General features: G+C 45.3%; 1 protein-coding gene across 1 annotated transcript in view; it reads right to left on the bottom strand.

The window, feature by feature from the left end:
- Positions 1-1,113: 1,113 nt before the first annotated feature.
- FAM20C (FAM20C golgi associated secretory pathway kinase) overlaps positions 1,114-17,988 on the bottom strand; it is a 56,951-nt gene continuing 40,076 nt past the window's right edge. Inside the window, exons 5-11 of the mRNA XM_056503410.1 lie at positions 17,137-17,229; positions 15,352-15,467; positions 8,490-8,670; positions 5,027-5,136; positions 3,605-3,686; positions 3,452-3,511; positions 1,114-2,285 (exon numbers count right to left, since the gene is read on the bottom strand). Coding sequence (XP_056359385.1) covers positions 2,033-2,285; positions 3,452-3,511; positions 3,605-3,686; positions 5,027-5,136; positions 8,490-8,670; positions 15,352-15,467; positions 17,137-17,229 — 895 coding nt within the window. The 3' untranslated portion in view covers positions 1,114-2,032. The remainder of the gene's footprint in view (positions 2,286-3,451; positions 3,512-3,604; positions 3,687-5,026; positions 5,137-8,489; positions 8,671-15,351; positions 15,468-17,136; positions 17,230-17,988) is intronic.

Raw genomic sequence — 17,988 nt, 5'->3', positions numbered from 1 at the left:
TTCCCAAAAGCAGAGCAGGTTTGCTGAGCTGATCCCAGAGGCAGAAAGCAGAGCTGCCCTGGGAAGGTGATGCTACAGCTCCTCTGCTGTCCTGGCACAATTCCATGGTGAGAAAAAGCTGCAGCTGCAGGAAAACCACAGCCAGGCACTGAAGACAGACCAAGGATAATACCACCCATTTCACTTTTTTTTTTTTTTTTTTTTTGGGCTAATGAGGAGAAAACACTGCAGTTCCAGTGCTGTGTTGCAGAAGAATCCTCATCATCACAGGTGGGTCTTCAATGGGATAAAATAGAAATTTCCCAAGTTCAATCACAATTGTACAATTTGAGATATTCTGTTGTCTTTGTATGCCTTGTATGTGAGAGCCATGGGAATGGGCAATAAAATATAAAAGATGTGGTTTTTTTTAGTGATAATGTATCAGCCTAAGAAGTGAACAAGCCCATATAGCAGCTTTTTTCTCTCATTCATAATTTTAATGTGCTGAAATGCCTACATTTCAGTCTACCTGGCTTTTAAAGTATATGGTTATGAATCCCTGGGAAAAAAAGACATCAAATGAAATAAATGGCAGCTTTGAATTATAGTTGTGATGAACATTGTCATAATAAATTCTCTCCTCACCCAGAGGAGTGATGAAGGACTCCTGCTGCAGCACACCATGTTTTCACAAGTCAGATACAGCCACTTGCTCAATTTGTAGCTTGCTTTTGGGCTGAAACTCCACAAATCTTAAATGAATGCAGCTGAGCACGACTGAAGGCTATTTGGGTAAGAATACCACGTTCCCAGCTAATTTAGGCTGAGATCCTCTAGGTTGTGCAAAGACTTTTGCAGCCCAGGTCAGAGGCACTGGTGTTTCTAAACCCTCTGGGCTGCCAAGGCACAATCTACAGCTGCAATAGCAAGAGGAAGAGATGCTGAAATAACAGTCAGAACAATTCTTTCATAGCAAAGATTAACTTTTTTCAACACCCTGCCCCTCTCTGGTGTATTAATCACCAACTCCCTGCTCCAGCTCCTTTTTTTTTGCTGCTGCTACAAAAGGGGATGACAATTCAGACAACCTGGGACACCTGGCTGGTGAATGATGCACTCAGACAAGGTGGGTACACGTTTTGCATATCTTTATTGCACTTTTACCACGTTGCAAACAATTCCACAAAAATGCTGCAAAAGTAAGCCTAGAGCTGCTGAAAGCAGCTTTTTACCCATATATGTATATATTTACACAAAACTATCAAAAGCAAAATTGAAAAGTAGCAGCTCAGCTATGATAGTCTAGAAAGATAAGAGCTGCCACCTCCTTATGGACAAATAGTACAACTTGTCATTTTACATCACTTTGTAAAACCAACATTCAAGTATTCCTGTCAAAGCACAATTAGTGAAATTCCCTTCTGGTAACCCCTGTATTTATTATCATTATTATTATAATTATTATTATTTTTTTTTTTTGCCTTTAAAAGTTCATAATGCCTTAACCCTTTAAATGCTGAATAGCTGGGGGGAAAATAAGCATTCAATTTAAATAAGATACAGTGGATTAGAGCACTTAAAGGGTTAACACAAAATACTAAGTGGACTGTCACCACAAATAAAGTGTGAGTCACAAAACTATGCTGTCCCTCTTAGTTAAATTTGGAAGGTAGGTCTGGGGTTTCATAGATATACCATATATAAATACAAAATATTAAGTAAAGGCCTCCTCTCTATACAAAAAGGACAAGGAGGTGTTTTGCTATCAGACAGTTGTCTGTCAGTGATTGAGTATTTTCTGAACCTTTCCATAATCTCTCTCCTGGAACTAATGAAAAGCATCACATTAGACTTATTCTTAATGAACTAATCCTTTGCAGAGTCTACACTTTACCTACTTTGGGAACAATTATATCTCATTTCTGAATTCACTGAATTCACAAAGTAGCATACACAGTCTTTTGCAAGACTTTTTTTTTAATTTTTTTTTGCCATTTTGTTTCATTTTCTTCTTTGAATCTTCTCGGTAAAAGCACCTCTTGCCATTTCACTACCTCTGGGTGGTGACAGTGTCAGCATCCGTGCTAAAGTCATTTTCAACCACGTTGTCATAGCCATCCTTCTCTATGCAGTCACTGACAGCCCTGAGCACAATCCTCAGCCTCCTGTCCATGGCCTCCAAGTGAGGCTGGTAGAGGATTGGGGCTATTTTATCTTTCAGCAGAGATTCTTTCATCAGGAGACTGAGCTTGTACTCCTCCTTGGCTAGCAGCTGTAATCGCAGATAGGTAGACTTCCTGATTCTAGGAGAAACCAAAAATGAAAATCAGTTATTGCCATGCTGAGAGCAATGTTGGATTTGTCTTTGCAAACAAGCTGTGGATCTGCTGGTAGATAAAACCAGCACTGAGACATAAAAGAAATAATGGGGTGGATTCCATTGATTGATGTATGGGAAAATATATAACTGTGGGTTTGCTGGTAAATGGAATTGGATATTGGAAGATGAAAGAAGCAAAGGGGAAAAACCATGAATTCTATAAGAATTAAAAATGGAAAGGGAGAGTTGTACATTAGAGGGGAATCTCAGGTGTCAGGTGTTTGGGAGTCTGTGCCTCTCAAGTACCTCAGCCCATGGGGAAAGAGAGAGGGAAATGAGGGAAATTAGGATAAAAGGAGGCTCCTCCAAAACTTTGAGAGATCCCAGGGGAATGCCCCATGGCCTCTCCCTTTACTGGAATAAAGCAAGAAGGACTCCTCTGTCTCCTTTTTGGACATAAACCTCTGGTGTTTGTGGATGAATTTTCCTGACAGTGCTGATCCCAACAGTGCTAGAAGGCTTGCAGCCAGCACTGCAACAACAGCCTCATTCTGTGCTCTGAAATGATGAGAACAGCACTGCCACAGTCCTAAAGAGCAGCTGGCATTGTCACCTGGCCACTGACCTTTTTGGGGAGGTCCCAGAGGTGCAGAGGTTTTGCAGCAGAGATTTGGGGCAGTGCAGGTACCTCTCACACCCCAAGTGAAGCATTCAGAGGGCTGTGTCACAGTGACAATGACAGTGACACACAGAGCACTGAGCAGGGACATGTGTGACAGCAGCTCAGGCTCACCCTGCAGAGCTAAACTCCAAATATCACCTTCTGAAAACCCCATGGGCACCAAGGAAAGCTGCTGAGAGGATGGGAACAAGCTGGGATTTTGTCACTTCCATGGGATGTGTGTTTTGGTTTAGACTTTCTCTCCCAACAGCTCATGTTCCTGCAAGGTCCTGATCCCAACACAGCATTTAATGTGGCAGTGCAATTTAATATTTATTTAATATGGCAATTTGGCAGTGCCAATGCTCAGGGCTAGCTGGGCAGGGTCACACCATCTCCTCCTCTCCTCAGTGTGCAATGAAAGATTCACTTGAACATTTTCAGTGCAATGGTACAAACCAGGGAACACCTCCAGAGGGAAAACATACCTGCAGCACTGGTTTAAAGGCACCAATATGGAAAGTTCATCATGGGAATATTTCCCAAACCTATTTAAAGATAAGAGCAAGAATGTAACAAAGGCTGTTTAAAAAACTGACTTTTTTTCTTTTAATCCCAGACAGGTTATTAAAGGTATTTACCCTCTTCCATTATCTAAGTGGATAATAAAAGTTTCATTTCCAAACTTCTCAAAGGTTTCGTAGTGATGTCGATCCATGTTACCTATGGAACAAAGAGAAGAAAAAAAAACATTTTCACTCTGGCTTGAGCCTGCAGGTGAGGGCAATGCAAAGCCCAGTGCTCCCCAAAAACAATGGCTGGGTAGAGCAGAAAAAGCAGTGAACTTGTGGAGCTCATTTCCTCCTACTGTGGATACCCCAAAGTGTGTGACACTGGAAGGGTTGTTAAGTTTCTGGCAGCTTTTCCAGCTCTCTGTGGCTTTTATAATTAATCTCCAGAGGGCCCATCAGGAGGCAAAGCCAACCTTCCCACCCTCCAGCACAAGGGAATCTCTCCAGCTGCTTGGGGAGCCTGGTCAGGGCAGGGCAGCTGTGTCCTAAGCACCAGAGCATCCTTCCCTCCCCTGCTGCAGGGGCAGTGGGGCAGACATGGCACGTGGGACATGTGCAAGGCTGTGCTCAGGGAGGAGAAGGTGCCTGCTCACTTTGTTAACACTGCACCCAGCTTTCTGAGCCCCAAGCAAACATCCTGGCTTTCCTCTGGTGAGAGTTTGCCCCAGTTGCTGAGTGCCTGGGAAGCCAGGTCTGGCTGTAAGAGATGGCTCAGGATGGGGCTGATCTGCTGATCTCCCTCTGGGATCTGCTTTTTGAGGCCAATCTGCAGAGCACTGCTGCCAAGTTATGAATTCTGCCCCCATGGCAGGGGTCTTGAGTCACTTCTAGATGGCACATGTGGCTCCTGAGCTGTCACTGGCCTATTGCAGCATCCCAGGGGGATGTCACAGGGTGTGTCCATGCTGGTATGAGGCTCTGGGTTGGCAACTTAGAGGTGTATTCACTGCAGCAGGAAAGGTTTGATATGAGAATGAGAATTAGGTTTGGAGTGTGTTGTAAATAATTATTTTATTGAGATCAGGTTACATAAACAGAAAAATTCCTGATCTAATCCACAGCTGCCTTTGTGTTAAAGCAATGCCTCTTCCCCCACACCCTGACAGCAGCAGAGAACACTCCTGCAGGATGAAAACAAAGCACTGGTAATGAGCAGTGCCTGCTTGAGCATCCAGGAGCCATATATCACAGGGGTAAAGCACTCACTAAAGCAAACTGTGAAGCCCTTCACTGTTGTGAAGGAGACTGGCCTGACCTGCATTCATCACCACTCTGCATTTCTGAACATCTTTGTTCCTTTAATCTGCACTGATGGGAATACATAACCATGTAAATCTGCATTTTCTCATAATCATCTAGAACAGCACACACAGTAAATGCAGCTCCAGCCACGCTTTAGCAAACTGCTGAGCTATGCAGAGCAGTGCAGAAAGAAATGCTTCTTATTCTAATTAAATGTTGCATTTAATTTTTGAAAGAGATGAAACATACCCATTAGGAAATCAAAAACTGTCATATCCATTATATCCAGAATTCTGGTCCCACTGTCATATGGGGGTGTTTGTTTAACCTCTTCACAATAATCTGGATCAACTTCCCATCTGGAAAAGGCAATATTTTGATGTTTTATGTGACATACAAAGCTTACTGAAAATGACAAAAAAAATGTTATTTTGGAATGATCTACTTGTATCATGTTCCACTGGGGGCAGGGTCAGGTAGAGCAGCAAATTCCAGCAATGCAAGCAAGCAAGGAAGATTGTGGCTGATGGAACAGGAAGAAAATCACAAGACTCAAAACTATCTGGCCAATAGCCTCAGGATTTAGGAGACTAGCTGCACATCAGTCACCAGATGGTGCAAACACCTGAGGCTTGTTTAGGGGCTGAGAGCAGTGAATCTTTCCTTCTCTGACAGGACTTGGACAGGTCCTGTTGCATCCTGTAATGCCCCTGCAGGAACCTGTCCCATGAGGAATTGTGCCAGGGCTCAATTGGGCTCAGGACCATAAACTGGAGCTCCTGGCACGTGCAGTGCCCTGTCCCTTGCCAGGGGCTGGTGTGGGAAATCTTTGTATGGGATGGACAGTCCTCAGGGACAAAACTCATGCACTCTGTAAAGCTGGTGCTACAGCTGCAGTTTATTGTAAGGGTGTGGGGATACAGAGTCCTGCTAAGGGCTGCCAGCTGCAGCCCAGAGTAGGACAGAGAGAGAAAGAAGTAAGAGAATAAGAGGGTGAGGGGGTGAGGGAGTAAGGCAGGAGAGGGGTGGTAGCAGTAAGAAAGCAGTAAGAGAGATAAGAGCAAAGGGGTAAGAGAGAAATATCCCATTTACAATACAATAAATCTTCTATGTTGAATATTCTAATTTCCACTAACCACTCTAACACAAGATACAAATTCTGTAGCATTTACATACAGCCTCTAAGAATCCTTACATTACCATAGTGTGTTATACTTTAAAAACTACTCTTTGGACCCTAGCAGGGTCTTCTCTGACCTTTGGAGTTGCTCTCCAGCAGAAGACATTGTTCTGTCAAGTGGGGATCACTTTCAGCTGGCCATCCTATAGTCTTCTAGTTATTCAGTTATTGGTATCTCAAAAGTGGCTTTCATCTCAATTTCACTCATGGCTTCCATACTCTCAGAATCTAATCATTCATATTTGTAAGGTCTTCCTGGTCCATCTTTCCCAACAGGCTGGATTGTTCCTCTGCCCCCTTGTGCTCACCATTACTCACTGTGCCCCCTGTGCAGTTCTGCTCACCACTACTCACTGTGCCCATCACTACTCACTGTGCCCATCACTGCTCACTGTGCCCCACTGTGCCCATCACTACTCACTGTGCCACCACTACTCACTGTGCCACCACTACTCACTGTGCCACCACTACTCACTGTGCCACCACTACTCACTGTGCCCATCACTACTCACTGTGCCCATCACTGCTCACTGTGCCAGCACTGCTCACTGTGCCACCACTGCTCACTGTGCCCATCACTGCTCACTGTGCCCATCACTGCTCACTGTGCCCATCACTACTCACTGTGCCCATCACTGCTCACTGTGCCCATCACTGCTCACTGTGCCCATCACTACTCACTGTGCCACCACTGCTCACTGTGCCATCACTGCTCACTGTGCCCATCACTGCTCACTGTGCCACCACTGCTCACTGTGCTCATCACTGCTCACTGTGCCCATCACTGCTCACTGTGCCCATCACTACTCACTGTGCCCATCACTGCTCACTGTGCCCATCACTGCTCACTGTGCCCATCACCTCTCACTGTGCTCAGCACTGCTCACTGTGCTCATCACTGCTCACTGTGCCCATCACTGCTCACTGTGCCCATCACTGCTCACTGTGCCCACCACTGCTCACTGTGCCAGCACTACTCACTGTGCTCACCATTACTCACTGTGCCCATCACTACTCACTGTGCCACCACTGCTCACTGTGCCACCACTACTCACTGTGCCCATCACTGCTCACTGTGCCCATCACTGCTCACTGTGCCCACCACTGCTCACTGTGCTCATCACTACTCACTGTGCCATCACTACTCACTGTGCTCAGCACTGCTCACTGTGCTCACCACTGCTCACTGTGCTCAGCACTGCTCACTGTGCCCATCACTACTCACTGTGCCATCACTGCTCACTGTGCCCATCACTGCTCACTGTGCCATCACTAACTGCTCACTGTGCCCATCACTGCTCACTGTGCCATCACTGCTCACTGTGCCCATCACTGCTCACTGTGCCCATCACTACTCACTGTGCCATCACTACTCACTGTGCCATCACTGCTCACTGTGCCCATCACTGCTCACTGTGCCCATCACTGCTCACTGTGCCCATCACTACTCACTGTGCCCATCACTACTCACTGTGCCCATCACTGTGCCCATCACTGCTCACTGTGCCCATCACTACTCACTGTGCCCATCACTGCTCACTGTGCCATCACTACTCACTGTGCCATCACTGCTCACTGTGCTCATCACTGCTCACTGTGCCCATCACTGCTCACTGTGCTCATCACTGCTCACTGTGCCCATCACTGCTCACTGTGCTCACCACTACTCACTGTGCCCATCACTGCTCACTGTGCTCATCACTGCTCACTGTGCTCAGCACTGCTCACTGTGCCCATCACTGCTCACTGTGCCCATCACTGCTCACTGTGCCCATCACTACTCACTGTGCCAGCACTGCTCACTGTGCCCATCACTGCTCACTGTGCCCATCACTGCTCACTGTGCCCCCTATGCAGTTGTGCTCACCACTGCTCACTGTGCCATCACTACTCACTGTGCTCATCACTGCTCACTGTGCCCATCACTGCTCACTGTGCCCATCACTGCTCACTGTGCCCATCACTGCTCACTGTGCCCACCACTACTCACTGTGCCATCACTGCTCACTGTGCTCACCACTACTCACTGTGCCCATCACTGCTCACTGTGCCACCACTACTCACTGTGCCCATCACTGCTCACTGTGCCATCACTGCTCACTGTGCTCAGCACTGCTCACTGTGCCCATCACTGCTCACTGTGCCATCACTGCTCACTGTGCTCAGCACTGCTCACTGTGCCCATCACTGCTCACTGTGCCATCACTGCTCACTGTGCTGACCACTGCTCACTGTGCTCATCACTACTCACTGTGCCCATCACTGCTCACTGTGCCCATCACTGCTCACTGTGCCCATCACTGCTCACTGTGCTCACCACTACTCACTGTGCCCATCACTGCTCACTGTGCTCCATCACTGCTCACTGTGCTCAGCACTGCTCACTGTGCCCATCACTGCTCACTGTGCCATCACTGCTCACTGTGCTGACCACTGCTCACTGTGCCCATCACTGCTCACTGTGCCCCCTGTGCAGTTCTGCTCACCACTACTCACTGTGCCCCCTGTGCAGTTCTGCTCACCACTACTCACTCTGCTTTCTTGCGCTTGTGGTACGATCTCCTCCAGGGGTTCCTCCAGGTTTTCCTCTTTGCTAGGGACAGGTCAGGCAGGAAAGCAGCCAGGGACCCTTCAATCTGATCTGGTTTCCCACACAGGGCATGCTCTGTTGAGCAGTAGTAGGAGCATTCCCCATAGAAGCAGATGTTGTTGGCTGGGAAAGAAAGGAAAAGAGCTTTAAAGCCTACCCTTAAATTAGTGTTGAGAATTCATAAAAGCACTGATGTGTGTAGGAGCAGAAATAAATCCAAAGCCCTGTTACCACACATAGTTTTCCTCCACTGAAACCACTAGAAAGACATTCATTTCAGGGCTGGGATCATGCCCTGTGCTAAGCTCTTTGTGACTATTTCCAGTCTATTTATATTCTCCAAACCTATATATTTTTTTTTTCATCCTGTCTTTTCTCTTTTTGTTTTCCCAGACTGATACACTCCTTGGGAGCTATTTGCTATCTCAGGCTGGAACCCCAAATCTCACAGCTCAACAAGTGGCATGTGCCCAAAATTAAGTCACTTCTCAAAACTTTGGCTTGTTTCTTTAAGAACAGAGAACATTTCATTCATTTCCTTGCTGCAATCAGAAGAGCTGGCAGTTTTTGCAAGGAGAATTATTTACCATCAGGAGGGGGTGTGTGTGGAAGGTGGAAGCAGCAGGGGCTGCCAGCACTCATCTCAGACACAAATCCACACCTCCACACCTCACCTTACTCCAACAGCCACAGAAAAAAGAATCTGCAGCAGGTTTTGGACTGTGTGTTTCCTCAAAACCTCCCCAGAACTGCCACCACATATTTCTGTAGCAACAGGAACACCCACCTCTTTACAAAAACACCCAGCTCATCCCCAAAGCCACCAAGGCTGGACTGTGAGCAGGAGCAGGAGCAGGAGCACACTGCTGCTCTTGCCAGTGTGCTACAGCTCTTGTGACATTGCTTCATGCACATAAAATGTCATTACAGGAGGAATGTGCCCTTTCCTCACGGTAATGCACCAAGCTGAGAAGTCACACTGCTTCCTAATTCCCCACAAGGCCTCTAAATTCAAATATTGTTTCTGAGCTCCTCTCCCTGGGCAGGCTCAGGGTAAATGAGGCAGGAAGGGCTGGGAGCAGTGGGAGGTGATTTTCTGCCAGCCCCAGGAGGGTGAGTGGTGCAGAACCCAGCCCTGCACATCCCTGTGACATCCCCCAGCCAAGCCTGCACCCAGCAGTGCCAGGGGAGATGGTGAGTCAGGGGCACAGGGACAGCTCTGGGGGTGGCAGGAGGGAGAGAGGAACAGAGCAAGGAGCAGCATTTGAGGAAGGAGAAGTAGGGGAACATGAAACAGCAAAAAGATCCTGTGATGCTTTTGGTTAATTAGCTGCATTACCTGGGGCTGGCTGCTGAGCCATGGAATTACACCCAGTAACCACTCTATAAGGCTGAGGTGCTGCTACCTGACAATCCCAGCTTCCCACTGATGTCCCAGCTTTTCCTCTTGATTTGTCCATGAGGTTGTGATTACTCTAAACAGCCTTTTTGCATCACTCTGCTGTGACTGACTTACCCATCCATCCATGCCCAGGAACAACTAACCCAAACTGGATATTTATATTCACAGGGTTGGATCATAGCAGATAAATATATCCTGGCTAAGTCCAGAAATATTTACTCTGTGGCCAAAGGGCTTGTTGACAATTACTCAAGGAGAAGTGAAGTACTTGAGGGAAGGGAAAAGGAAGAACAGAAATTACAAAAGGAAGGAAGGGATCACTCAACATATCTGCACTTCTGAATTTGCAATCTAAGTGTTTTACCAAGAAGAATATCCTCTCTTAAAATTTTGGAGCTGCAGTGGGGCTTGGGCTTCCATTCAGCTGTCTCAGCATCACCCCCTCATCTGTGGAGGGAGGGAGCCATGCAGGTTCATCTTGGCTGCCTGAGATAAGTTATCTTTCTAGGGTTTCTATGACCTGACTTCCACCTGGCAGCAGGAAGCCAGTGCTGGTTTATCTCCTGCTGAATCAGTTTTGTAAAGAGCAAAAGGCCCAGCAAATGCTCCCCCCTACAGCCATCACAGCCTCTGCTGCTCCTATGGAAATCTGACCTTTCCAGAAAAAGGAGTTGTATTAAACACAGCATTTTGCTCAGTGGGAAGGTAAATACTCTGTTTAATAGTTTGCTTCTGTATTCAGCTTGGGGAACAATGAAACCCTGCTCTGTATTGTCAGGGAAAGCAACTGGGGCTAATCACCTGGCAGTAATCACACACTGGTATCCAGGTGAATCTGGAGGAGAGCTGGGGGCTCTGGCAGGGCTGTGCACTCATCCCACCCATCCCTGCAGGATCTGCCACCTATTGATCCTCCATGGCCCCATCACTGCTCCAGCATCCAGTGCCCTGAGCAATGGCAAGATGTGTCCTGTCATTAAGACAGTGAACTTGCAGTAAAACCACGAGAATATTTCTCAGTGAGAAGTTACTTTCAATGACAAATCCTTTTCTGCCAGCAGTTATTCTCCCCATGGGCTCAGACCTGTGGTACCCACAGCTCCTGCCCAGTTTCTGGGGACAGTAGAGGTGAAAGGATGCTGGATCTCAAACTGCTGCTAAAGAAATTAACTGCCTTGATTGATACAGAACAGACATCTTATTATGTCTGCCCTAGTCCTTACATACTGGCAGCAAGATGAAGCAGCCTGAATTACCTGGGGAAACATTCATTTTTTAAGGTTTCTTAAAAATGCAGAGGGAAAAAAAAAAAAAAAAAAAAAAAAAAAAAGAGGCACCAAATATAGAAAACCACAGCTCTCATTTAAGACTTCAAGGTGCTGTAGCAAGGCTCTTTGAAACCTAAGTGGGTGACCCACATTCTGCACAGCAGGCTGAGGGTGAAATCCCAGCTGGAGACACAAGCCCAGAGCTTCATGGCAACCCCACACTGAGAGCAGGGTTTGGTCTCCAAAGCAAAACCAGGAGAGAAAGGGGAGAGGAGCTCCCTGCTGGAGCACAGCCCTTCTCCTCTCACTAAACCATATGTTCCTCTCAGCAGATAAAGGTGTTTCTGCACAACTACACCTGCAAAAGGAGCAGCAGCCAGGAATTTGTGCTCCTGCAGGGCTGGCAGGGCTGGCAGCCAGGCAGGGAGGGATGTTTATACATCTCCAAATGCTCTGCATTTCCAACAGGCAAAACCCTTCTTCATTACAAACCAAAATTGTTTCCCCAAAGCACCAGAAAGGCAAGAGAACCCCATGCTGCAGTGTCTGATTTCTGTTATCTGAGGAGAAATGGATGTGATTTGTAGTGAAACACAGGCAAAGATCATGGTCTGGTGATTGAAACCCCAATTACAACAATTAAGAACCAGAGTGTCTGTGTACTCATCTGCACATTCTCTGTGCATCCTCCTGATAGCTGAACAATTATTCTTCTCAGGAAGAAAAGGAACAAGGGGGATACCTTAAAGCAAATTGCTTGGTAGAGCAATTCTTTTATTCAGCTTTGCATGACTGTTAATAGAGGACATTTAGCAAGCCTGTGCAATTGGAGTACTGGAAAGAATCCTGAATATTTACTACAGCAATGCATGAAAAGGTCTTTCATTTACCTGCTCAAAATAATAGGTAATTCAGAACTGCTATTGTATGCTGAGAGGAAAAAAAATCCATAATCCCTTGGAATTGGTTAATATGAACAAAAACATAGTGCTTACTAGCTGTGTAACATTGATTTCTTTAAGCTGCTGCCTCAATTACTTCCAAAATGAAGGCTGACATCATTAATATGTCTCTTTTTTCCTAGCAAATTACCATTCATTTGTAAGAGTAGCAGGGCTACTGCAGCCTGCCGTGCTGCAAAGGACATAAAATTAATTTAAATAATTACTGACCTAATTCCATTTCTCATGTTTAAGTCCAAACTGCCTGAAAGTGCACTTTTCTGCAATCTGCTTTCTCTCTGAGTGCAGCCTAATGCATGCACTGACTGCCTGCTCTCTGTCCCTTTTCCAGGAGCAGGGATGCTGCCTGCTCTGGAGCTGCTGTGCCTCCCTGATTTCCATTTGATGGGACCAGGGAGGTGGCCCAGGAGTGGAAATGCAGTGAGATTTCTCCCAGCACATCCCCACACTGGGGATATATAATCTGGAGATAATATATAGATCTGGGGATATATATGTGGGAGATAACACAGACAGTGCCCCTGCCAAGGTGGGATTTTTGGGGTGTCTGTGCAGGGCCAGAGCTGGACTGGATGAGCCTGGGGGGCCCTTCCAGCTCAGCTTATTCCATGATCCTGTGGCTGATTGATCATCAATAATCACCCTCTGAGGGTGCAAACCACGGGCTCCCAGCCTGAGAGGAACATTTTCTATAAAACCAATTTGACTTAGTGCTGGTTTAACTTGAAGAGCTGTGTGTGGGTGCATGCAGAGGGATATTTTGCATTTGACCATTAATTGTCACCTCTGGGGATGGAGATTCAGTGACAGACAGACCTGAAAGGGAATCCCAGAGGCTCCTCTGCAGGCTCAGCCTGGTTTCTGCATGTGCAAGGGGTCACACCTCAATTTCTCCTCGAAATTTCTCCCTCAAAACCACCTGGCTCAGCTGCCCCTCATCTGCCCTGAGCCTTCCCCAGGCTCTGCTCCCTCCTCATCCTCACCCCCAGACCATGATCTCACCACAGCTCCTCCCTCTTCTCCTTCTCTGCCCTCAATCTGCTGCCTGAGCTGCCTGCTGGGCTGGTGGAAGTTGTTTCTAAAAGCTTAATTTAGGATCTTTGTTATTTTTTTTTCATCAAGCATTAATTAATGTCTGCCTTTTAAGGTCAGCTTGAAATACAAGACAGAGGTTGGGCATATGTTAATGAGAATCTGACTAATTAAACTGGGGACTTGTAGGGAAGAACTCTGACAAGCAACCAAGATGATTTAACCAAAGTGTATTGATTCAGAAAATGTAAAATGGAAAGAAAAAATTAATTGCTTGAGCATTTTATTCTCCAGAAAAGCCTGATTCATTGTTAATCAAATATTTTAATTGAATTTATCTGAGACCTCTAAATAAATTTGAATAAGGGATTATGCTTGGATGTCTGGAATTTCATAATGGCAAGATAAAGATCCTCATCTGAATTGGCAGCTGTAATTCTGTATTGCCCTGCTCTGGCTGCTGTAAGCTGCTCAGTACTTGAGAACAGTTTTGTAATTCTCAGAAATCATTCAAGTTCACCCCTAAATCTTGAAAAACAACCTAGGAAGACTAAAAATCAAGCAAACCTACTAACCCACATCTTACTTGCCAAAATAGGAATAAACTTATTTATGTTTGAAGTGAGCCAAAGCACCTTGTGCACAAAAATTTTTTTTTTTTGGTGCATATTTACCTACAAAAATCATGCAAAAAAAATAAAAAAATAAAAAAAAAATAAAGGTATAGGGAGACAAAGAGGGAGGGAAAGCAGCTAAGGCAAATGTAGAAATGTGTGTCCACCAGGTTTGGTGAACATGCATTGTCACCATAACTGTGCATGCAAAATAGGAGTGCTGATAATACTGGGTAAAATGAAACCTTCTGAAATTACATAACTTATTTTACAAGTGAAGTGCCTGGAATAAATAACTGTCTGCTCAACTGTGTCCTGCAGGGCTGAATAGAAGTCTGAATCTATAAATAGCAGCCGTAATAATGATTTTATTGGGATCAGAAAAGTGTGATAAACATTTTGAGAGCAAAATCTCAGCAAGCACTGGGCTCTGGTTTACAGCTAGCAGCAATAAATTCCAGTTACACTGGGGAAAAGTGTAATTAAGGCTTTGGATCTCGACTTTAGGGATCTGGGATAAACAGCCTCTGGCCAATCACACAGAGAGCAAGGGAGGATCTCCAGAGGTTTCTGCTCCAGATTGCCTCTCTCACAAGTCACAGCCCAGCCCAGAACACTTGCACACAGCTGGAACAAGATGAGTCAAGCTGCTGGAACGTGGCACTGGGCTTTAAACTGAACCTAGAAATTCTACATGGAAGAACAAACTTAAACATCATTTCTGTGCCTTAACTCAGAGCCTTCATTTCTCCATCTCAGCAGCCCAGATGTTAAACACAGATGCTGCCACTTTTTCCCACCTTTTTACCCATTTTTCCCTATTCCAGTTGTATGTTCTGGTGAGCAGGATAGGGTTTTATCCTGTGCTTGTAGAATTCCCACCCTGTGGAGCTCCATCCTTGCCTAGGTGCACAAAATGTTGTGGAAGAATGAAGAGTAAGACAGAGTGGGATCAGCTTCTGGGTCAGTCCTCCAAGCAAGAGAGAGGACAGGAAACAATTCAGAGAATTTGAGCTGGAAGGAGGATATATTACACATCTATTTCCTGGTTTGTTTTTTTTTTTTTCCAAACTCCTGTTGTAATAAAACCTGAGTGGCTCTAAGAAATTAGATTTGGTCCTTCAATCAAACCCAGAAATGCATCTGACCAGCAGAAGTGACAGATCACACTGCAGTGGGGAAAAAAACCCCCTGAATGACTAATGGGCTGGGTAATAAGGTTTTGGGTAAACTGAGAGCACCAGACAAAATTACCTTAGAAATTGTTCTACATGAAGCATTTGTTGAATACATTGCTTTGGAGAACATAAAAGCCTCTCTCTGCAGATAATTTGTCAAGGGGAAAAGGCACTCAACTCAAAACAATAAAGTCTTCTTTGTAAGCTATGTCTCCACATTTATTTTTATTCAAAGGTCTAGAAGACAGTTTTATTAGAAATACCTGAGCAATTAAGCAATCTACACATCGTTTCCTTAAGGATGTGCTCAGCAGGATAGAGAGAATGGAGTGTCATTTCCAGGAGTACCTGGTGAGATGAAAAATGTTCTCCAGAGCTTCTTGTCACGAGTGACATCCCGAATTTCCCTGGTCATGTTGACCAGCCTGCCTGCAACGGGGGGCACACGCCTGAAATCCAGGATCCTGCAGCAGGGGGAGGAGACACAGAGTTTGTGTAAAGGATCAACATGGAATGGTAGTTAGAGGTGTTGGGAAGCTCCACTGCACTCTGAAGGCACATTTATCTGTGGTATTTAAGGAGTATAAAGCCCATCAAGTTTAAACTGGATAATTCCTCGTGTAATGTAGTACAAAATATGTCTTGAATATGATGAGTTCTGCATTGCCTGTGTAGCATGGGGTAAAATACAAGAAAAGTATGGAGAGCATTGTATGATAAAAATAAAGATACTTACAATCCCAAAAACCAGAGACAGCAAAAATTTATTTTTTTACTTCGTGCCACTTCATGATTGTTATGACACGCATTTTGCTCACCAGTTTTTTAAGTGGCTTGGGGAATGGGATTTCAGCCTCTTTCTTCCATAAACACCATGTAATTCTTTTTTCTGACAGCCTTAGTATGTGGTTGATTTATTTCCTTCTGCTCCTCTCTGTTTTAATACCCTTACACCAACCCAAACAATCTCCCTGAGACCAAAAATCTTCCCACGGGCAAAGGCTGGGAGAAAAGCCTCTCCCTACCCCAAACTCCCCCTGCCCTAACAGATCATAAAACCTCCCTCTGAAGCACAGATATTAGATTCAGGAAGAGAGCAAAGACCCCCTACAAAGTCCCCACAGGCAGGATTTTTATTTCCACTCTCTGCTGTTCAGATTGTCTCCACTGGGTAGCAACTGCTTTTCCTGCTTAGTGTGTGGATATTTAACACAGCCCCCATAGGAACTCCACTGATGTTTGTTTTTTTTTTTCTACAGCACCATCTGCTTAAAACAGCAATATAAAATATCAAGCAGAAGGGATGGACACCAAGGTCAGCAGCAATAAAATGGAGAAGATCCTTGGAGGATCTGATCAGGATTGGCAAACCCACCCTGTGCCACCCACTGGCACCTTCCCATTCCCCATCCATCACCCACAGAAATGCCACACAAACCCCCCAGATAATTTGTAGCCCCAAAGCTTTGCACTTTTGGAAGGATGTTTCTTGGCCTTTCCCAGCATGAAAATTGAAATGCCATTCTTTCCAGACACACTTTTAATCACCAATTAGTAATTCCCACCCCTAATCTGGGCAGGCAGCAGGGTTGGGGTCTCCAGCATTCCCTGCACTAACTCTGGGAACATTTTCAGCACCAGGAGCATAAGATGAGCACCACTGCCCTCTCCTTGCCACTAAACTGTGCCCTGAATATGCTCCTGATGTGGGACAGTCCCAGCTTTGTGCTCCCCAGTCACTGCTCCCTGAATGCTCACCCCACTCCCACAGCTGGTTTGGGTCTCTGTGCCCTGGAGATAATTGGGGTGAGCCAGATTCCCATCACACCAACGTGACACAGCCCCTGGGTCCTCTCCACAGGCACTTCAAGAGCACAAGGGAAATTAATTTCTCAGCTTCTCTTCAATATAACTTCTCCTTCTTTTTGAGAATTACTTATTGCCAGGTTTCTCATTCCCAGAGTAAGTTTCATTTCCTAATTATTAACTTCTTCTTTCATCATCTGCCATTTCATTTATTCATGGCATTTGCTCCACTTTCCCCTTTTAAAAAGCAATTCACAGGAATGGCCAAGTGCAGCAACTTATGACAATACTTCCCCTTTTCTTTTAATGCAAATCCATTCTACTTGCCTGTCCAGATGAAATGCTGCTATTTCTGCATTATGTCTCTCATAGTCTGAGAAGTAAAAAAAGTCAGGTGGGGTTTCTTGTTCTCTGGTTTGTCTGCAAAGGAAAACAAGGGAAGTGTTTTAGTGAAGGTTCAGCATTCCTAAGGAGCAGTGCTCAAGCATCAGCATGCTGTTCAGGAGTTCAGTATTGTTTGCTAATGGAAGACCTTTAAATACCTCATTTGTGCATTATTTGCCATGCAGCCTTCATTTTATCCTCTTTTTAAAACCACTCTAACAAAAAATAGGAATTCAAGACTTGTGCAGTCAAGGCAGTGTGCTGTCACAAAGCTGCTCCACTCAAACCCCTCTCTTTATTTAACAAGATCTGTTTTATCACTCTCAAACATTTCATTAGCAAAAGCAGTGAAAACAATGTCATTTCATTACATTATCATTAACTGCAATTATGAAATTTCCAAAAGTAATAACATTTTTCTCCTGAATAGAATATTCCTGTCCCTCTGTGTTACTCAGAGCCAGAAGTGGCATGTTTTCCTCTTCTCAGAAGGAACAGGATCATTGCAGTTTGATGGCCACAACACTTGTCATGTTTCAAAGAGCATTAGCAAGACTGTGCTTGAGACAGGATGCAGAATTTGTTGTTTCTTCAGTTTAAGAACCAATAAAAAAATCTGATTTTGATGGGAAGGCTGGAAACAGGAAGAGCTTCCCTCTAAAAACCACTCTCCAGCCACTTTCCACGTGGTCCATGTCCATGTCCAGCACATGGTACCCACTTCTCTGCCTCTTGAAAATATTCAGAAAGCAGACTGGAAGGAGGATTTACCAACCCAAGATGCTTTACATTCCT

This window comes from Oenanthe melanoleuca, chromosome 14 (genome assembly GCF_029582105.1).
Source record: "Oenanthe melanoleuca isolate GR-GAL-2019-014 chromosome 14, OMel1.0, whole genome shotgun sequence".
NCBI classification, from domain to species: domain Eukaryota; kingdom Metazoa; phylum Chordata; class Aves; order Passeriformes; family Muscicapidae; genus Oenanthe; species Oenanthe melanoleuca.
This window is presented reverse-complemented; position numbering and strand designations above follow the sequence as displayed.